Genomic DNA, 22,988 nt, shown 5'->3' on the forward strand with positions numbered 1-22,988 from the left:
GAATTCAAAGAATTTTAGGACAAAAAAGGAACTGTTACTTCAAATCTATGTTTTCAACAAATCTAGAACTCAACCAGCTGTTTTCCTATTTTTATACTCCTGAATTATTTTAGGCCACTTTATAAGGCTAGAAAACCAGAACTGAATATAAGATTGCATAAATAATACCTTCCACAAAAGCCTTTGTTTTAAAACAAACTTTCCTGCTTAAGTATCCTAGGCATTTACTCAAACATCTATTTTTGTAAATGTATCCAACTTTCCTTCCAAATTTACTAGATTTGCTTCTAATTTCAGCCATAAATTGTCATCCCCCAGTGAACATCTATGCAACTTTTAATCAGGTTCAACTAAATGGAATGGATTTTAAAAACAATTCCAGTTACAAATTTTTTAATTGTTTCATAAAGATACTTAAGAAACAGAACGAAAGTAGAAATGATCTTGAACTCAATCAGGACAACTGGGTCTCTTGGTAATTTGCTCAGAGACTTGGAGTTAATAACTTCATCTTCTGGGTCTCAGTTCCCTTGTTTTAAGAGGGAATTTATGATCTTAAAGTCCATTTCAGGTATAAAAGTCTATACATCTGTGATCTTACTCTTATGCTCCATGTACTGTACTTTTACATTAATGTGACACTGTCATATTATTTTAAGTATCATTTAACAGTTTTAAAATTGTTCTAGGATACATGCCTCTTCTTAGGGTTCAGGAATATCACTGTAACACTGTTTCCTTGAGAGCTGAATATGAACAATAAAATATGAATACACGTAAACTTTTAGTTGTTAAAGCACCAAAACGGCAGTGTGACTTTAACAGTCTCTTCTTTCTTAGATGGGCTAATTTATCTCTGAAGCTATAAAGATGCATGGCATGAACCCCCAAAAGCAAAGATTTCAAACGTAACTAACAACATGGGCTCTGTGGGTAGAATGCCTGGGTTTGAATTGAACCTACCAGTAAAGAATTATTTGTCAAAGTTATTCAAACTTTCTAAACCTTAATTTTATTAATCTTCTGTTAAGAGGATAATAACAGTATCTTCTGCACAGAAACTAAACAAGCTACTCTACTAAAAGCACTCAGCACGGAATGGACACTCAATAAGCATTAGGTATTTTTCTAATATTATTTGCAAAATCAGCTTTCTGATCAGAAGACATACGTGGAATTCACTTAGTAAACACAAGGGTACAGCTACTTCCTTCAAGGCATCCCACTCTCACTACAAGGGGCAGAAGTTTTCAAACTTCAGGAGGAATCAGAACTACTTGGGCTGCTTTTTTGAAACACAGATTCTGGGCTTGGCTTCTAGAACTCTAATTCTGCAATTTAAATAAGCATCCCAGCTGTTTCTATGACAGGCTGTTGAGGATGGCAGTTTGAGAAACATTTCTGTAGGAGTTTCAAAGAGACAGAACCTTTCCCTTCAAGTACTTAGACTCCCCAAGCAATTTCTCCATTTCAGAACTCACTGCAGCTACTTCCATGTCGCTCCTGTTGGCTGTGTACCACATACACCTGTGTCCTTTTATGTAGATTTCATTTGCCATCACTTTTAAGTTCCAATATCTATGTCCTGATTGAGTGATATAATATCACTCTTTCCCTTGTATTTGAGATATGCCTAATCCTCTAAACCCCAACACCTCCAAACATGTGATGACTGAAGTTTCCTGATACATGGACTATTTCCCGACCTCTGAGCACAGAAGATTCATTAACCCTGACTGCCGACCTGTAAAACTGACCGTGGTCTCATTCCCAGTTTTGGTCTCAGAATAACACTTCCAACACTGCTGCTAGTAAACATGTCTTCGGTATAGTATACATTTTCAGACAGAGGTTGGAATGTCAAAACCCATACAAATTTAACTCACAAAACCTTCATGTATACAAAACAACGTGAACCACAACACAGCAACAGTCAGGGATCTGATGGATCCTGGGATGGAATGTAGATTATGACAGAGGAATTTACCTGCATCACAGATTATCTGACATAAGCTCACTGAAGGAAGCTGGAGGGGAAAGGAGCTGACTTAAGCAACCCTGAATGGTGTTTTGACTAAAAACTGTTAATACTGAAGACAAAAAGAACTGTACATAAACACTGTATGCTAGCTTATAAAGTCCATCATGGAGGTATGGTCTAACAATTCTGAATCTGCTTTACAAAATAAAGTATCTGGATGGTGGACAGCGGGAACCAAGTCTCTTAATGTTGAAGAGGGAAGTTACAGATAAGCAAAGGAAGAAGACTACAATTTTAGCATGTGATACTAGATAAGAGTTCAAGACATCAGAATGAACACATGGATACCTTAATGCAGATACAGATGGACAGATACAGAAACAATGACAGCTATGTGTTCATATCTGTTAGTATACATGCATACACTTCCTATCTCTGACTGCTGAAAGGGCCTAGAAGCAGTGACATTCTGGTGCATGCTAAGTCGCTTCAGTAGTGTCCGACTCTCTTGTGACCCCAGGGACTGTAGCCTACCAGCATCCTCTATCCATCGGATTCTCCAGGCAAGGATACTGGAGTGGGTTGCTATGCCTCATCCAGGGGATCTTCCCAACTGAGGAATCAAACCCGAGTCTCCTGCACTGGCAGGCGGATTCTTTACCACTAGTGCCACCAACAAGCATATCTAGAGCCCATATCTTAGTTTCTAAATATCAATTTCTGATAAATGGAACCAGATGCCTTGGAGAAACAGATGATTTAGGAACTGGGACAGGGGTAATACAATTCTTTACAAAAGAATTCTCAATAGTGTATGTTGATATTTGTCCCTCTAAGAGGCGGAGCTTAACTCTCCTCACTTGTGTGGGTAGATTTAATGACTTGTTTCCAAAGAACAGTATGTAGAGGGAGAAAAAAGTAACTTTACAGTATACAAATCTGATAAACACCCCTGGGGCCAGGTGCCAAAAATCTGTATCACAGCAAATCATGTTGATGGTGTGTACCCACTAGTGTCATGTGATGAGAAGGGCTCTTGACTTTCATGGTCTTCTTGCCAAAACCACATAATCTCACTCTAACTACAACAAACCCAAATTCAGGGACATTCTACAGAATATCTAACCAGGATTCCTCAAAGTTGTCAAGGTTATAAAAACCAAGAAAAAAAAAAAATGGGGAAAAAAAGAAACAGACTAAGATGCGACAAAAGAGATGGTGACTAAATGCAATGTGACAGCCGGGACTGGATCTTGGACAATGTCTTGAAAAAAGACATCAGTGAAATCTGAAAAGTCTGGTGTGTACCATTTGGTTTAGTCAATAGTTAAGTACCACTATTGTTTTTTAGTTCTGACAAATGTACCATGGGAATGCAAGATCTCAACAAATAGGGGATCTGTGTGAGTGTATATGGAAACTCTTTGAGTTTTCTACAACTTTCTGTAAAACTAATATTATTCCAAAATAAGAAGTTTATTTAAAAGAGAGAGACAGAGAGCACAGAACAACCAAATGAGGAGAAAGGGAGACTGCAAAAAGAGATGAAGCTGCATTTAGAAAAGTCTACATGATTAAAAAAAAAATAATTCTTAACTGCTATTTGGTGTAAAGAATTTTACTTGCATGTAAGTAAGGGACTAGCCAGATAACATTATTACTACAACTTACTTTCTTGGTATTCAGAACACCTATGAAACACACACACATGAAGTCTTTTCTCAACACCATCTTCAAATTCAAAAGATTAAATGGACTTGGATGCAGTGTGGCAGACAAACTGAAGAAGGAATCAAGAAGTACATGTGTTAACTAGTTCAACTTAGACAAGTTATTTCGTCTTTCTGGGCCTCAGTTCCCTGATCTGTAATAGGAGGTTTAAAAAGATGCTTTAGCATTCTTTTTGGATGAAAATAGAACCACCTCCCTGAAACCAAATCCTGCTAGATGTGCTCCTATCCCCCGGCAGCCCCACCTCTATCTCATCTGTCTGTAGCTTCACCCAGAATACAGGATGCTGGCCCAGACCCTCTGTTCATTTCACATATTCTAAGTAACAAATACACATTGCATGGCTTCAATTCCCTTGGGTAGGCTATTCCCAAATACTTACCTTTTTGACCCCGAACTCAAAGACAACTGCTTAGTGGTCATCCCCACTTGGAGACATATCTAAAGCTGAATTCATTTCCCCCAAAACACTAGTCCTTGAGTTCCCATTTGTGGTAGGCAGAATAAAGCCCCCCCCCCCCCCCCCCCCCCCCCCCGCCAAAAGGTTCCATTTCCTAATCCACAGAAACTGTATGTACATTACATGGAGAGAGGGAATTTAGGTTGCTAATCAACTGACCTTGAGAAGGGGAGATAAATTCTCCTGGGTTACTCTGGGTACACCTATTAACAATATTATCACGAGGCTCTCTATTAGTGAAGGAGAGCATGAGGGTCAATGTCACAGTGATGCAGGATGAGACAGACCGGACTGGCCACCACTATGCTGGAAGATGGAAGGAATGTGAGCAGCCTCCAGGAGCTGAGAAAGGCAAGAGAACAACTCTCACCCAAAGCCTCCATCAAGGAACACAGCCCTTCTGACACGGAGATTTTAGCCCAGGGAGACCCACTTCAGAGCTCTGACCTTCAGCTCTGTCAGAGAATAAGATTGTGTGTTGTTTCAAGCCACTAAGTCTCTGGTAAGCTGTTCCACAGAAATAGCAAAATAATACACCAGGCTCTTAATGGGGAATGCTTCGGTCAGAAACGAGTATCAGCACTGACTTCTTCCTTTTCCCTCAATTTCCACATTCAGTAGATCACTGAGTGTCATCAATTATCCCCCTTTGTCTCTTATGAATCTGTCTACTTCTCACCAACCTCATACCACCTTTCTAGTCCAAGTCACTACTACCTAATGCCTGGGACCGAACAGTCTCCTGACTGGTTGGTCTACCTTCAGCTCATTCCTAGGAAACCACTTCCCACATTATAGCCAGAGAATTAAAACAAATACCAATTATAATACTCAAATCTCTAATAAACGTATGAGCACCTATCCTAGCTCTTAAAACTTCATTTCTTTCCCAGATCCAGAGTTAAAATGCAGTCTTAATGAAAAAGAGAAGTTAAATCAGTCACCTCTTAAACAGGGAAATTCAAATTTTGGCAAGTATACTTTCTAAAGGTTCTTGAGAAACCCATTCCCATGGTGCTCATTGGTTGGGACCAATGAAATCCATTAAATAAACACAGAACAAAAGTTTACTAAAACCCCTGTTCACAAGGCAGTCATCTGCTTCACTTGTGCTCTTACTATTAAAATGTGAAGGATTTTGCTTATGTTTTGCAAAGTTCCCCCACTGGTGAGAACAGTAAGGATGAGAAGCAAAAACAAGATCACTGGAGTGAAAATGCAAATATTAATATCATTAAATAACTGGATGAATGGGAAATTACGGGAACATGCCATCAGTTAATCAAAAGGGAAAAGAATAAAGAAGAGAAACTGTTTCACAGTCAATCATGTGACACAACTCTTGGACTCGCATGATAATCTCTGAGTTCATCTGGATCTATGAGAAGGCTTCTGGGTATTATTAGGGATTGGATATATGAATTTAGTAAGGTTCATTACTAAACTATTATTGGTATTTTCCTTCCCAATTATTAAGTATCTAAATACAGGTGCATAGTGCACCCTGGAAAAATAAGGCAGATACAGGGTAATTCTTTGAAATTCAACAAACTCCAAAATAACCCAAAGACTCTGGAAAGCTCTAAGAGTAGAGAGCACTAACAAAAACTGCATCTTCTGTGTAACAGACCATATAATCTTTTTTTGCAGCTGGTTTAAATATCTATTTCAGTCTGTCCCAAAGGCGCTCTGATCCTCTGTGCTTGAAATTAAATCCCATATTAATTTTTCTGAAACTAGAACACGTTTCTGCTTCAGAAACCATCACAGCCGTCATTTTGTTCCTACTGAGAAGATAATGCCCACCCCCCAATCCCTTCCCCCACATACACTTGGCCATCACAACACATTTTCTCGTGTCATTCTTCATTCCAATGGGAAGGTATATACTTTACAGCTATTTATTCACTAATTCTCTTTATTATCAAGGTAAGTGTTTACAAGCTGACAAGCCAAGGTGAAAAGTACCTCGGGCATGACAAAGTGCATAAACTGTTTCAAACTACCAACAACTGTGAAAAGGAGATATTGGCCCTATTTTACCCACAAAGAAAAAGCAGCTCAAAGAACTGAAGTAACTGGTTTAAAGTTACACAGATAGTAGATAACAGAACTTGCATTTTAACTCCAGGCTATTTGTACAATATTAAATTTGTGCAGTATTTACTTTATACAATACTAATTCTCAACCAAGAGCTCCAAAGGATCATTCCCCTCTGCAAAGGGCCCAAATAACTATTAGCAAAAACATTTTTTTTACCTGCAGTGGTCAAAAAGTAATTGACCTGAAACTAACAAAACATTGTAAATCAATGATTCTTCAATTAAAAAAAAAATCTAATGAAAACAGCTCTGTGGAGCTGTTTGGAGACTGAATAAAAAACTATAACTGACAGTAAAACAAGCAAACAAATAAATGAAAGGATGTGTTCAAAAATTTGGAAAAAAAGGTAACTGACCAATAAAATGTGAGTGCTTTGGGCCAAGTATTGTGGAGGGCATTTTATACATATGATTCAATTCTCACATCAACCCTAAATAAGGTGGGAATAAAGGAGCTGTTCATGGGCCCACAATCAAACACTCATTAGATATAAGGACAATATTATCCCCTATTTTACAGATGAGGAAGCCAAAACCTCAAGTCTCCATGCTATTAACTTTCAGACCTGGTTCTTAAAAGTCCTAAATTATTCTACCTAGCCAACCAAAGTATTCTACTGCCCTATTGGGCAAAAAGGAAAAGAAGGAAGGAAAGTGGCAGTAACCGAGGCCTCACTACTGCAGGATGAAATGTACTACATCATCTTGATGTAATGGTACTAAAGCTCTAATACAAGGTGCTAAAACTCTGAAAAGGACCAAACTGCAGCTAGTCTTCAAGGTGAACTACTTGCACCTCCCTGGATCTATCAGGTATTGGGACGCAATTCTTCATGTGCCTCACACATCTCTGCACAATGTGCAGAAGCATGAACTGCCCTTTTGTCCCAGACTATCTTTCAAGGATGTTTGCAGAGTGAACAAAGCTTTGGAAGACTAAGACAGAGCAAGAGTCTCACTCCAGAGCAAAACTCAGGCAGGTTTACTGCCTATTAAAAACATCTGAGTTCCCCAAGCTTAAGGTTCCTCAACTCCAACACAAGCCCACTGCAGTATCACCCTGGAGCGCTTCCCTATCAACCCTGAAAAGACTCAGATTGGGAGTGAACCTACAGGAGCTAGGTTCACAAGGCTCGATGTACCACAGAAAAGGCCTTTGTCTCAGACTCAGGAGTCTCCTGCCCTCTGCCAGCATCCATCCAACCGTGGCAGGCTAACCTGATAGCGTCCACTTGGGGTAAAACCCCTGACCCTCCAGAGATCTTGACACCAAACTCTGAACCATCTCTCACCTTTGCTTTCCCCAGAGATACCCTCTCCCACTCTACAGAAGCCACCATCCGTCTTTTGGTCATCATCTTCTGCATGAAATTGCCCTTAAAGGTCCTCAGCTAGAACTTCCTACTAACCCCACAGTGCCCCATTGTTTACTGTACATACTGTACCCTCACAGCGCTTTGGAAGTTTTATTCTACTTACTCATTTGTGTGCTGTGCCAGTTAATCAGTTTACTGCCTCTCCCAGCTCAGAGCTTATCTTTTTATACATGCTCTGTGGTAATGAATGACATTGCTTTAAGCATTTCTCCTTACAGCGAGCAGAATGTTAAACTTTCTCAATGGGGGTAGTGCTGGAGGACACTGCAGGAGGAAGGGAGCTCTCCAGAGAAGATCACACTTAATGATGAAAACACTGAATGTTTCTGTCCTAAGATAAGGAACACAATAAGGATGCCTGTTGTGCTTCCCAAATGGCTTAGTCGTAAAGAATCCACATGCCAATGCAGGAGATGCGGGTTCAAGCCCTGGGTCAGGAAGATCCCCTGGAGAAGGAAATGGCAACCCACTCCAGTATTCCTGCCTGGAAAATCCCAGGGACAGAGGAGCCTGATGAGCTAGAGTCCATGGGGTTGCCTAAACAACAAGGATGCCTGTTTCTGCCACTTCTATTCAACACAGCATTTACTGCAGGTTCTAGCATCAGGCAAGAAAAAGAAATAAAAAAACTGGAAAGGAAGACATAAAACTATCTCTATTCACAGATGACATGATCTTGCATAAAGAAAATCGTACCACATCCATTAAAAATACACACATATACACACAATATACATATATATACATATAAACTAATAAGTGCATTCAGCAAGGTTGCGAGATACAAGATCAACAAATAAAAATCAACTGTACTTTCATAATTTGCAATGAACAATTTGAAAATGAAATTAAGAAAATAATTCAATTTACAATAGCACCAAAAAGAATAAAATGCTTTAGAATAAATTAACAAAAGAAATGTAAAACTAATGCTCTGAGAACACTGTTGACAGAAATTAAATAAGATCTAAATAAATGCAATCCCATCAGAATCCCAGCTGTCTTCTTTGTAGAAACTGATAGGCTGAACCTTAAATTCATATAGAATTACAAGAGACCCCAAAGACCCAAAACAATTTTGAAAAAGAAGAGCAAAGTTGGAGGACTATACTTCCCAACTTCAACTCTTACTACAAAGCTACAAGATGCTGAGGTACAGGCATAAGGACAGGACTACAGAATTCTATCAATGGAACAGAATTAACTGAGATACCAAAAATAACCAAGTATGCCAATGGTCAACTGAATTTCAAGAAAGAGGAACCAAGACTATTCAGTGGAGAAGGAATAGTGCTGGGACAACTGGACAGTTACATGCGAAAGAATGAAACTGGACCACTAACTCAAACCATATACAAAATTCATTCAAAATTTAATATAATAGCTAGAGCTATAAAACTCTCAGGAAAAAACTAGGAATAAATTTGCAAGACCTTAGATTTGGCAATGAATTCTTAGGTATGACATCAAAACCACAGACAACAAAAGAAAAAAGAGATAATTGCACTTCATCAAATAAACTTCTACACTTCAAAGACTACTATCAAGAAAATAAAAAGACAACGTGCAGAATGGGGAAAAAAATTACAAATCATTTATTTGATAATGGACTGATACCTACAAAACATAAAGAACTCTTACAACTCAGAAACAAATAATACAATACAAAATACAATACAAAATGGGCAATGGATGTGAGTAGACATTTCTCCAAAGAAGATGCACAAATGTCCAGAAAGAACATGAAAAGAAGTTTCATATCACTGCTCATCAGGGAAATGCAAATCAAATGTGCAGAACAGCATTTCTTAATAATATAGAAATAACAATTTATTAATAACCACAATGTGATGTCTATCAGTGCACACAGGATGTGTATATCCAAAGAGTAGAATACTATTTAGCCATAAAAAAATAGAGCAATTAACTGGGAGGGGATTAAAAGAAAGCTAGGTTAGTTATCCTAAGTAAAATCCCATCAAGAGCAATAATGAAACAGCAATGAGATCATTTTTAATCAACCTCATTACGGCCCAGATGCTGCTAGAATAAGGGGAAGCGCAGATCCAAATGGCAATGAAGCCTCCTCTCAACTTCAGTCTAGGCGAAAGTGCCAACTCAAAAATGCCTTTAAAGAAATTCATGCAAGGAATGCCTCTTGCGAGCTGGTCACATGCAAAAGTGAAGCAAGAAGCACATCTGTTTTGGAACTCGCCCCAAGGGCCTCTAGTTCTTCTCCAAATTGGGTTCATAACTTCCACCCACAGAGAGAAAGCCAGTGCCCGGAGCAGCATGCAGGGACAAGCAAATTAGCATTTCCAAGGTCAATTGCTGACAGGCCTAATGGTTTACAGCAACCAGAATATTCTGGCTGCTGAAGTTAAGAGGCTGAGCCTCTCGAGCTTGCTCAACACCAGCAAGAAACTAACTTAACACATCAACTACAAAATATGAAAATATTGTAGGTGTGGAGTCAAATCAGCATGTGACATTTCAAACAGAAACAAATATTAATAGGATCTGCAGAAGTAAGTAATTTTAAGCTAGTTAAACAATTTTGGGAAAAACCTAAAATACCAATCTCACCAGTGGTAGAAGACTAATAAGATTCAAAAAAAAAAAAAAGAGAGAGAGAGAAAAAATCAACAGATAATATATTATTTTACCAACTGGTTTAATGTGAATACTCACCAAAACCACTTTAAAAAATATGCAAAACTAACTGATTTAACTACCATCACAATTTTCTGCCCTTCTCTGCGAGTCACTGAAAACTGAAATGCCCTCTATACTTGCTGCTATTACAACTGCCATTTCTAACATGGAACTATTAAGCATCTGAAACATGGCTAGTCCAGACTAACAAAAGAATGTGGGTGCAATTGCAACAAAAAGAATAAAATACTTAGGAGTATATCTACCTAAAGAAACAAAGGACCTATACATAGAAAACTATAAAACACTGATGAAAGAAATCAAAGAGGACACAAACAGATGGAGAAACATACCGTGTTCATGGATTGGAAGAATCAATATTGTCAAAATGGCTATTCTACCCAAAGCAGTCTATAGATTCAGTGCAATCCCTATCAAGCTACCAACGGTATTTTTCACAGAACTAGACCAAAGAATTTCACAATTTGTATGGAAATACAAAAAACCTCGAATAGCCAAAATAATCTTGAGAAAGAAGAATGGAACTGGAGGAATCAACCTGCCTGACTTCAGACTCTACTACAAAGCCACAGTCATCAAGACAGTATGGTACTGGCACAAAGACAGAAATATAGATCAATGGAACAGAATAGAAAGCCCAGAGATAAATCCACGAACCTATGGACACCTTATCTTTGACAAAGGAGGCAAGGATATACAATGGAAAAAAGACAACCTCTTTAACAAGTGGTGCTGGGAAAACTGGTCAACCACTTGTAAAAGAATGAAACTAGAACACTTTCTAACACCATACACAAAAATAAACTCAAAATGGATTAAAGATCTAAATGTAAGACCAGAAACTATAAAACTCCTAGAGGAGAACATAGGCAAAACACTCTCCGACATAAATCACAGCAAGATCCTCTATGACCCACCTCCCAGAATATTGGAAATAAAAGCAAAAATAAACAAATGGGACCTAATGAAACTTAAAAGCTTTTGCACTACAAAGGAAACTATAAGCAAGGTGAAAAGACAGCCCTCAGATTGGGAGAAAATAATAGCAAATGAAGAAACAGACAAAGGATTAATCTCAAAAATATACAAGCAACTCCTGCAGCTCAATTCCAGAAAAATAAATGACCCAATCAAAAAATGGGCCAAAGATCTAAACAGACATTTCTCCAAAGAAGACACACAGATGGCTAACAAACACATGAAAAGATGCTCAACATCACTCATTATTAGAGAAATGCAAATCAAAACCACAATGAGGTACCATTACATGCCAGTCAGGATGGCTGCTATCCAAAAGTCTACAAGCAATAAATGCTGGAGAGGGTGTGGAGAAAAGGGAACCCTCTTACACTGTTGGTGGGAATGCAAACTAGTACAGCCACTATGGAGAACAGTGTGGAGATTCCTTAAAAAACTGGAAATAGAACTGCCATATGACCCAGCAATCCCACTTCTGGGCATACACACTGAGGAAACCAGATCTGAAAGAGACACGTGCACCCCAATGTTCATCGCAGCACTGTTTATAATAGCCAGGACATGGAAGCAACCTAGATGCCCATCAGCAGATGAATGGATAAGGAAGCTGTGGTACATGTACACCATGGAATATTACTCAGCCATTAAAAAGAATTCATTTGAACCAGTCCTAATGAGATGGGTGAAGCTGGAGCCCATTATACAGAGTGAAGTAAGCCAGAAAGATAAAGAACATTACAGCATACTAACACATATATATGGAATTTAGAAAGGTGATAACGATAACCCTATATGCAAAACAGAAAAAGAGACACAGAAATACAGAACAGACTTTTGAACTTTGTGGGAGAATGTGAGGGTGGGATATTTCAAAAGAACAGCATGTATACTATCTATGGTGAAACAGATCACCAGCCCAGGTGGGATGCATGAGACAAGTGCTCCGGCCTGGTGCACTGGGAAGACCCAGAGGAATCGGGTGGAGAGGGAGGTGGGAGGGGGGATCGGGATTGGGAATACATGTAAATCCATGGCTGATTCATATCAATGTATGACAAAACCCACAGGAAAAAAAAAAAAAAAGAATAAATAACCATGGGATCTACAGTCACATAATAATGTTAATTAACAAAACTTAGCAAACAGACAAAAGAAATAAAAGAAAAATAAAGTTAAAAAGTTTTTAATTTTTTTCTTATTTTAGGGATATTTTAATAACTACTATCTCCAATTTAAAAACATGAATTGGAGCTTTACCATCCCTTCATTTTAAGTTCAGTTTCCTTTTCTCTCTGTTAAATATAATACAAAAATAAATTTTAATGATTTTGCTAAAAAAAAAAAAAAAAAGAATGTGGGTGCAAAATTAACTCAATTGTCATATTGATTATATGTTGACATAATATTTTAGACAACATCAGATTAAATAAAATATTACTAAAATTATTGCCTCCTCTTTTTTCTTGCTTTTTGTAATGAGGATACTAGAAAATTTTTAGTTAAACATGTGGCTCACATATTTTTACTGACCAGTGCTGCTACATATAAATAATACTTTACATTTATGTAGCACACACATACGTAATTTCAGGTGTAAAGTAGATAAAGAGGGAGAAATGGATCTGGATGATAAATATCTTCTGTAGAATATTCATATTGGTTTCATCTTTTAATCACCAATCTAATAAAACCTCCTTTCTTACTGAAAGACAAACTTTTATGTCTTTTAAAAAGAACCTGATGTTTCAAAAATGATTCTAAAGTCTGTTCTACTTCTACTATGAACTGTCTCCTTTTCCTAAAATTAAACTAGTCTTAATTCTTTTCAGTGATCAAAGATACATGATAAAGTGCCAGTCTGATTTTAAAATCTGATCGAGCGACTCCATTTCGGTTTTTTCTGTAGTAGTCCTTTTCATACCTGTTAGGTCTTTGAAACCAAACCCATGCTTCTGCTTCAAAGATTTTTTAAAAAGGAGAATCAACACAAAGATTGTTCTCCAGCATCTAGAAAAACCCAGGCAGTATTCAGGTACTATACAAACTCTGTTTTAAAAACTAAACTATGACTCATTTACTGTTTCAAAAAGTAACATCCCAACGCGGATGGGACAGCTTAGCAAACAGGAGAGCACAGCAAGCAATTGTCCCCACACATCCCATCACGTGCAGAAACCACGGCAGCTCTCAGGTTGTTAGTCGGGGAAGGAGGAGAATCTGGAGGTGTTGGAATGCCTGGAAATTTATGGAGTGAGAGTGCACGGTAACACGAGGTGAGGTGAGGCCAGCGACGGCCCAAACTTTCCTCTCTGTGGGTCTTACAAAGGAAACAACTCGGCTTTCTGACTAAGGAAGGCAACAGGAAAGGAAAACACATTTCACACTTTCTAACATCCCCAGACTGTCCCACTACAGTTGGCCCACCGATAGAGTTATACCTACTGCTCATATTTGTATGAACAGTACATATAATTGAAAGTGGTTTTTAAATGTTATCGACAACAACAAGATTCACCAAGGTAGAATGGTTAAGTAATAAATATGAGATGTACTCTTCTATTTTGTGACAGGGCCAGCATCTATCTCTGGTAAATGAACTGAGTAACCTGTACAAACAGAAATAAAGCCAGTGGAAAGGAGAGGTATAGTCCTCATTCCTTCCTGGAAGAGGTGACCTTAACCTTAATAGCCCTACCTTTCTGTTGTTCTGATAGAATCAACACATTTTTCTGTATCCTTAGATATACAGAATAACTCGGGTTCCAAGTTATGAAATGTCAGTAACTTAGCGATTATACCTTTTAAACAATCTTGAACCTGCAATCAACACACACAGCAAGGGCCCAATGGCGACCTGATTAACAAGTGTCCTGGTGCCACCTAGTGGTGTATGCTTCCCGTCAAAGGGCAAATAATGATTAGACCAGGGCTCTTGGCCCATGGAGGAGCAACATCAGCTTGTCCTAGACCTATTGAAACTTTAGTACTGGGGCCCAGGCATCTGTTTTAACAAGCCCTCTAATGTAATTCTTCCCACATTTGAGCACTACTGGATTAATCAGTCCTGACACAAAAACTAAGTGCAAAGTATTAAAAAATTAGGTTCAACAATGAACAAAAGTGCTCAATTTCTAATTGGGGAAAGCAATTTAGTTTTCTGCATTTTGAATCTAAATATCTGTATTTAAGGAACTGCATTAAAAGCCATTTACTAACACATTGATATCCATCCAACATTTGATAGTCCCAGTCTCTGAAAATATCCTAAGTGCACCCTGAGGTCTATGCTCCAAGCAAATCCAGTTCAAAGGAAAGGCCAAACACATAACAAAACAAAAATACAATGAACGTGAAAGTTGCTCGTGTCCAACTCTTCGCGACCCTGTGGACTATAAAGTACATGGAATTCTCCAGGCCAGAATACTGGAGTGGGTAGCTGTTCCCTTTTCAAGGGGATCTTCCCAACCCAGAGATCAAACCCTGGTCTCCCGTGCTGTGGGTGGATTCTTTACTGGCTGAGCCACCAGGGAAGCCCAAGAATACTGGAGAGGGCAAACTATTCCTTCTCCATCGTATCTTCCCGACCCATGACTCAAATCGGGGTCTCCTGTACTGCAGGTGGATTTTTACCAGATGAGCTACCAAGGAAGCCAAGCCCAAGAAAGTCAAAGTGTTAGTCACTCAGGCTCTTTACAATCTCATGCACTGTAGCCACCAGGCTTCTTAGTCCATGGAATTCTCAAGGCAAGAACACTGGAATCAGTTGCAATTCCCTCCTCCAGGGGATCTTCCCAATCCAGGGATCAAATCCAGATCTCCTGTATTGCAGGCAGATCCTTCACCACATGAGCCACCTTTGGAAAAAGCATTAATTGTTATCAGGATATCAGGTTATGGCCTCTTAAGGGGGCCCACCTGAAAAAAGGGAACACATGAAAAGCCAAGGTGGTAGAACACTGGTGATTTTTAAATTAAGAGTCACCAAAGGGCTTCCCAAGTGGCAGAGTGGTGAAGAACCCACCCGCCAATGCAGGAGATGCAAGAGACATGGGTTCCATCCCTGGGTTGGGAAGATCCCTTAGAAAAGGGAATGGCAACCTGCTCCAGTATTATTGCCTGGAAAATTCCATGAACAGAGGAGCCTGGCGTGCTATAGTCAGTGCTACAGTGGGGTTATAAAGAGTCGGACATGACTGAATGATGGAGAACACACTGATGATAACACCCCCTAATAATAACAGACCCTGCAAAAAAGGTCCACTGTTTGTATCTGCTCCGATGCAACTATATTATACAGTAATCAAGAGAAAAGCAGGTCTGACGAAGCCTTGCTGAACTGTTTATTTTCTATGTACGTCTTAGAGGAGAACTTGGTTACTTTAAATAACTTAAAACAACTGGGATTCATTGAGAAGTTCCACAATGCATTTAGTTGTTTGCATTCCCTTAAATTCAGCTTAATATTATGCTCTTCTTTGGGAGGAAAAAAACCTAATTTTTAATAAGTATCAGTTTATTTACAATTTAAAAGTTATATGCTTGAAGTAAAAAAACTGGATCAAGAGATATATGCCCAACATGACTACTGGTCCACAGAGTCACAATTAAGAATATATACCATCCTTTACTCCACGGCTTAAATGACAAACCTATCACTTAAAAGAAAAAATCAACTCTTGAAAAGCTAACCATGCAAAACCAAGCCTCAAATACGACAGGTAACATCACAGACATTAATATCGATGGCATAAAATATAAAGGTACTGCAATAAGAGATAAGAGAAAATATACCCCCAAAATGCCTCTGACATCACTAACAGCTGGTAAGAATTACTGCCATCCACTGAGGGTCATCAGAAAGACAAAGTGGCACCAGAAAATCTAGGTCAAGGGGCTGAAATCAGGCCAAAGTGGCTTTAAATTCAAATCCCCTAGCTGTCACTTAGGTGTGTGCCCTGCTGTAAGTTTTTTCAACTCAGTGAGCCTCATTTCCCCCTCTATAGAGTGAGGATAAGACTACCCAGCTCAGCGATTTTCACCACCTTGCCTGTCTGCGTGCCTTCTTGGTCATGTCCAACTCTTTACAACCCTGTGTACTATAGCCCGCCAGGCTCCTCCGTCTATGGGATTTCCCAGGCAAGAATACTAGAGAGGGTTGTCATCTCCTTCTCCAGGAGATCTTCCAGACCCAGGGATCGAACCGGCGTCTCCTGCATTGGCAGGCCAGGTTCTTCACCACTGAGCCACGTGGGGTTTTCACTGCATGCACCTTTATTTAATAGTATCGGCCCACAGTCAGCTCTCCCAGCTCCCATTTCTTCACCCACTTCAACTCTTACATCAGGAGGTGAGGCAGGTTCCCAGATCAAGACTAAACAATACAATAATGGTGACGATACATTTAATAGTATCTCATATGTATCTCTAGGACACAAGTTAACAGTACATGGAGTTTTACCAGCTGAGGAAAAGGCTTACATACAGGACAGACAGATAACAAATGAAGTGACTATACCAGTGATAAAAGTATGCTGCCCCCAGAGTTTACTCAAATTCATGTCCACTGAGTTAGTGATACTATCTAACCATCTCATCCTCTGCTGCGCTCTTTTTCTCTTGCCTTCAATCCTTCCCAGAACCAGGATTTTTTTTCAGTGAGTTGGTTCTTTGCATCTGGTGACCAAAGTATTGGTGCTTCAGCTTCAGCATCAGTCCTTCCAATGAATATTCGGGATTGATTTCCTTTAGGATTGACTGGTTGGATCTCCTTGCAATCCAAGGGACTCTCAAGAGTCTTCTCCAGCACCACAGTTCAAAAGCATCAGTTCTTCAGTGCTCAGCCTTCTTTATGGTCCAGCTCTCACATCTGTACATGACTACTGGAAAAACCATAGCATTTGACTCTACAGGCCTTTGTTGGGTATGTAGTGGAGCCTCCATAAAAACCCAAAAGGGTGGGGTTCGGAGAGCTTCTGGGTTGGTAAACACACAGAGGTGCTGGGAGGGTGGCAGGCTTGGGGAGGGCACAGAAGGTCTGTGCCCTTTCCCACTCACCTTGCCCTTGGCATCTCTTCCACCTGGCTGTTCCTGAGATGTACCCTTTTATAATAAATCAGCAATCGAGGACGTAAACTGCTTTCCTGAGTTCTGTGAGCTGCTCCAGCTAATTCTATCAATAGAACCCAAAGGGCAGACTTACAAGACTGAGTCCATAGCTTGTGAGATCTGACACTAACTCCAGGTATAGTGTCAGAACCGAACTGAACTGTAGGACACCCAGCTGGTGGCTGCAGAGATTTGGAAAACTGCTAGAGTGGGGAAAAGACCCAGACATTTGATAGCTAGAAGTGTCAGAAGCACTGTGAGTAGCAGAGTAGAAACAGTGCAGTTTTCCCTACACCTGGGAAATATGAAGACGAAGGCAAAATAACTGAGCTCTTCTAGAGACCTGGATTTTTAATATTCTGTAGGCCACACCTTTATACTTTTAACACTGCAGATACGGTAATTTTCAGTAGTCTTCATTTATTTAAGTTATAATAATCTCTTGCTTTTATAATTGGCTCCAGTTACAAAAGTGATATAAGACATAAAAACACTGGCTTCTACTGGTTACTATTATTTTTATTGTCTTTTGGCCACCACCCCACTATCATTACTTTCTTCTAATTACTGCTTCTACTCAATAACATAATTATGGAATAAAGTATAAGAGCGAGGCCCAAAAGAAACCTTCCCCATAACTAGAGGCCTGGCTGTAAGAAGCAGTTCTTTAGACAGAGAAATTTATTACAATATAATGAAAATCCAGATCTTCCTAAGAAAATAAGTCTTGAGAATGTGACGTCAGTATGTGCTGGCCTCTCAAACCATTAAGTAATTCTGAAAATAAATTTAACATAGAGGATTTAAGTAAAATAATTACTCCTTTTTCACAAAATTAGATGATGAGTGAGAGGGTTATGGGTAGTCATAATCTTCTTTTTCTTTCTGTTCATCTAATTTTTAGATTTAGGAATGCCTTCTTTCAGGAGGAAAACTAGAATACTACCCCCAAAAGCATTCAAATTGAGAAGTACGCACTCAGCTAAATGCTTAATGTTTGCAAAACTTCAGTTATTCATGAAGAGTACAAACTTCCAAGACCATGCAATTTTTTAACTCTGACCACTGTTCTTTATTCATCACTAACTCTAAAGTAACCGTCACAAAGTGAAAACTCTGTTTCTTGCCTGGATGGAGTAAGGTGTGAAAAAGAAAAGGAATCAGGTTTAAAAAGGTGATGATTCTTAGCTGGAATACAAATTCTGGATACAAGAAAGAAAATTGACTATCATTCAGTCAATTCACAGTATCACTTCTATCAGTCAGGGTGCTCTGGCTGCAAGGGGAGGAAACCTGTCCATCATCATTTAACCAAAAAGGAACTGATTTTCCTGCCATTATGAGTCCAGAAATAGACAGTCCAAGGTCAGCACAATGACCCCAAAGGATCCCAGCTACTTCCTTCCACAACCATACTCAACTCTGCCTTTGTAAACAGAAGACGCTAAGGCCCAGGAAAAGCACAAATGTCCAAGGGAAGTCGTTGAAAACTCCACTTGTAGAAAAGGACAAAAGCTGATGAGCTGTTTCAGAAAAAGTCTGCAACCTCACTTTGGAATTTCAAAGGGAGAAGGAAAAGAAGAGGAAAAGGGAGAGGGAGAAGAAAGGAAAATCAGATACTGTCAACCTCAACAAAATAACCAAAACTTTCTGGGCTAAATATCACTAAATGTTACTTCAATATTATCCAACTGCTGCAAATGCCAATTGAAGGACAAAGTCAATTTTCAATAAAGTGTAACGGTTAAGGGCAGAAACTCTACAGTCAAATCGCTTATGCTCAAATCTCAACTTCCACTGCCGAGTCACTGCGTGACCTTAAGAAGGTACTCAGCTTCACGAAGCCTCAGTGGCTCACAGTGGGGATAACAACAGTCCTTACTTTGCAGGATTACAGGTCAGACCAAGTGAGACAGCACCTGTAGAAACAGCATAGCACCTGCACACGTTTGATGCCTGTCCCAATCCAGCTCTCATCTTTAGAGCAGTATGGCCATCACCATCACCACTGTACCTTGGCATAGCTCAACAGACATTCAGTTACCTGCCTGACCTTAATAACTGCAGTCTTTCTGCTCTGCTTCTTTCAGCAAGGCACAGACAGAAAGCAGCATGGAGCAGTAAAATCCAAAAGCTCTCCATCAAAATTTTCTCATCTACTGAACCCTTGGGCAATTTAAATATGCATCTTTTTATTCTTTTCTTCCAAATGTTCCTCACGTATTCAGCAAGAATTAAATATTTCACAGATAAAAAATTATAAGTTCAAAATTCAAAGAAAATTACCTATCTTTGAGCAAGTTATAGAACTAAGGCTGTAACTGGGACTAAAGCCCATATCAGGCTGACTTTAAGTCCTTCATTTAAGTGACAATTTTGGCCCTGTCTCTTAAAAAGTCTTTCATCTACTGTTGAGACTGAGTTAGTATCCAATTTACTTAAATGCCAGGTGTTTTTCTACTCTCTGGGTCCTTGGACAGCATCTCGGTCTGGTGCCACGTGAAGACTGCTCTCCTAACAAGCGTCTGCTCAATCACTCCAGTGGGGGTCATTCTAGGCCTCCTCTCTGTATGGAGTTTCTCCCATCACCTAAGTCCTCCTCACAGGCACTCCAGTTCAGGATCATAACCAGCTGTGTGGTCCCCGAGACCCTTCCACAAGGTCGACAGGATCAAAACTATTTCATAATAACTGTCAGACCTGCAACGGAGTAGCTGCAGCAGAGACCACATGGCCCACAGAGTTTCAGATATTTGTTATCAGACCCCTGATGGAAAAACTTTGCCAATCTCTGCTTTAGAGCATGAATCTTTCAAAAAGTGATGCTTATGTTTCTTCTTAAATGACACAGAAGATGTTGCATTTTGCATCAAAATATACCTATTAAAAAAACAAAAAAACAAAAATGAAGTTTGTATTAAAAACACTTAGAAATCTTCAAACCAAATCCTGAAAAAAAAACTGATACAACCCTCCAAGAGGTTATGCAACAGCTCTTCTCTCATGGTTTAAGATTTTACTATGAGATTCTCCATGACTACCTACCAAAGCCAAATCTCCATCAGCGTCAAAAGAGACTATAAATCAGGCTGGACAGGGGTAAGACCTTAAGAGAACACCCACAAAGATGGGTGACTCCTGCTGCCTTCTGTGAATGAATATCTAGTATGGAACTCACCTTTCTGCCATGAGTGACCATAAGGCCGGGCAAAATATATGAAACAACTGCTTTCAGGCATTGAGACAACAGGCAGAGCAGAACTGGGATTCCTGCGAAATCAAGTGAGGTAAGTCCTCTAACTGCTCTCCTCCCTGCAGAAAGAAGGGAGAATCTAAGTGAAGCACAGCAGTCTGGAAGGCCCCAACAGACAGAGACCGGAGCTCAAGCTGCTGAGCATCAGGGGTCTTGCAAGACAGAGCACAGTGAGGGAGGCATGCAGAGAAAGCCCTTCAGGAATCTATACAGATTCCTCCTAAAAGCTAAGTCAACCCAAAGTGACACTACACTGTCTGCGTGCTCAGTCACTGAGTCATGTCCAACTCTTTGAGAATCCATGAACTCTAGCCTGCCAGGCTCCACTGTCCATGGGATTTCCCTGGCAAGAATACAGGAGCAGTTTGCCATTTCTGTCTCCAGAGGATCTTCCCCACCTAAGGACTGAACCCGTGTCTCCTGCATTATAGGCAGATTCTTTACCACTGAGCCACACAAGAAGAGAAAACGACACTAGATCTGTCCTAATGAAGTTTAATAACAAGTCTGGAATGGATCAACCTAATCCACAAATTACTTAGCTGCCAACCAAAACAAAGGTCAATACCTTTGATAATATTGATTTCAAGGGAAGAGGACAAATTCCAGAAACTCAACAACATAATGTACTCAAGTAGCAATGGACAGAGCTAACAGAATCAGCAGACGAGAACATTATAAATGCACTTCATGTGCTCAAGAATACACAAGAAAACACGAGCATAATGACGAGAAAAATTAGATTTCATTTCATTCTTTTTTATGTCTTCTAAAGCTCTAAAAAGTCTCTGAAATTAAAAGTCCCCTGGATAGACTTAGCATATTAGACCCTTGAAAAGACAGGACTAATGAACTTGAAGACACAGCAAAAGAAACTATTCATACTGAAGTCAAGGAGAAAAAAAAGACTTGAAAAAATCACCCAAGCCTCAGTGACTTATGGGACATTACCAAGCAGTCTAACATACATGTAATTGGAGCCCCAGAAGGAGAAGGGAGAGAAATAGTAGCAGAAACTTTTTCCAAATTTGATCAAAACCATAAGTCTACAAATCCATAAAGCTCAAAGAACACCAGAGAGAATAAACAAAGAAAGGCATATCACAATCAAATTGCTGAAAAAGTGATAGTAAAAAGAAAGCAGAAACATTATGTTGCTCCCCTGCTTCTATCTGTGATATAAAATAAAAACAAATCTAAACCGAACAAAGCAAATAACATCTTCCTAGATCTTCTGATCAAAAAATTGTGGTGGTCAAGTTTAGGAAAACTGAACTTTTCTCATTTTATTGTAGAGGCCTTCCTTTCAGTACCCCTAGCATCAGCTTAGTCTGTCTACTGAGTAATTAAGCATGAACAAAATATAGTTAAATTACTGAAGAATAACTATCATAATGCTATATACCATACAGTTCACAAGTATCACATACTTTTGATTGTATGCTCCTTGAAATCAGAAACCTGCATGTTTCAGCACATAAATTTCTAGTGCAGTTTCTAGTGGTTTGAACATAAGGGTTTGAACACATACAAATGAGTCAATCTCATCTCATCCTCAGTACATTACTATGCAGTATACATACAACGAGATGAGAAAACAGATGCCCAGAGGGTTAAATGAGTGTCCCAAGCTCACTCAAAAGGTGAGTGGTATCTCACATCCCTAGAGTAATGCCACCGCACAGGGTTACCTCAAAACAGACACAAAAGAAAGAAGTTTTAATTATTACTTACTCTGAGTTTCCACAAGATCCAAAGCCACACTAGAAGCTGTGTCCATTCCAGAGCTGATACAGGCTTGGAAGTTTTTCAAGGAGGACAGTGCAGATTCTACACCACTGAAGGATATAAAACCGGCTGAACCTGAACCTGAACTTGAAGTGGAACGCCCCGGCATCTTGAAATTATTACCTAAGTTTTCAAACACAGTGAAATGAGATTTATGAATAAGAATAATAACTGCATAGGAAAACAGAACCACTAGAAATATCCATATGAGTGTATCCAGTATCTCTACAAATGCTACACTATTCTATAGCCCTTGAAAGGATATCAAAGCATTGTGCCATCATCTGGGCCACCAAACAATATCTGCCCTTTTAATATATAGGGAAGGTAAGTGTTCTCATTTTTTAAAGGAGGGATAATACCCTCTTCCAAAAGATTCCCTGATTCTCTAAAGAATTCAACAAGAGCTCAGTTCCTAAAAACCTAAAACAAAAATGAGTCAGAAAGAGTAGACTGCTCATATGATGCCTTTTTCCAAAAAAAAGAAAACAGTAGCAATAAAATAGTTTAATAAGGGAGAATTTTCAAAACCTGCAA

At 39.3% G+C, this 22,988-nt stretch overlaps 1 protein-coding gene across 6 annotated transcripts in view; it reads right to left on the reverse strand.

Annotated features, from left to right (window-relative positions):
• The window catches only part of NSMCE2 (NSE2 (MMS21) homolog, SMC5-SMC6 complex SUMO ligase), a 232,458-nt gene that overhangs the window by 204,552 nt on the left and 4,918 nt on the right, over nucleotides 1–22,988 (reverse strand). For 4 of the 6 annotated variants that reach the window (XM_043879244.1, XM_043879240.1, XM_043879239.1 and 1 more), the window contains exon 2: nucleotides 22,398–22,574. The exons of 1 other annotated variant lie outside the window; for it this stretch is intronic. In XM_043879244.1, the coding sequence (XP_043735179.1) occupies nucleotides 22,398–22,560 (163 nt within the window). In that variant the 5' untranslated portion in view covers nucleotides 22,561–22,574. Of the gene's footprint in view, nucleotides 1–20,588; nucleotides 20,723–22,397; nucleotides 22,575–22,988 lie in introns of those variants that run through there. One more of the 6 variants, XM_043879242.1, reaches the window with a different exon arrangement.

Source organism: Cervus elaphus, chromosome 21 (genome assembly GCF_910594005.1).
Source record: "Cervus elaphus chromosome 21, mCerEla1.1, whole genome shotgun sequence".
Classification (NCBI taxonomy): domain Eukaryota; kingdom Metazoa; phylum Chordata; class Mammalia; order Artiodactyla; family Cervidae; genus Cervus; species Cervus elaphus.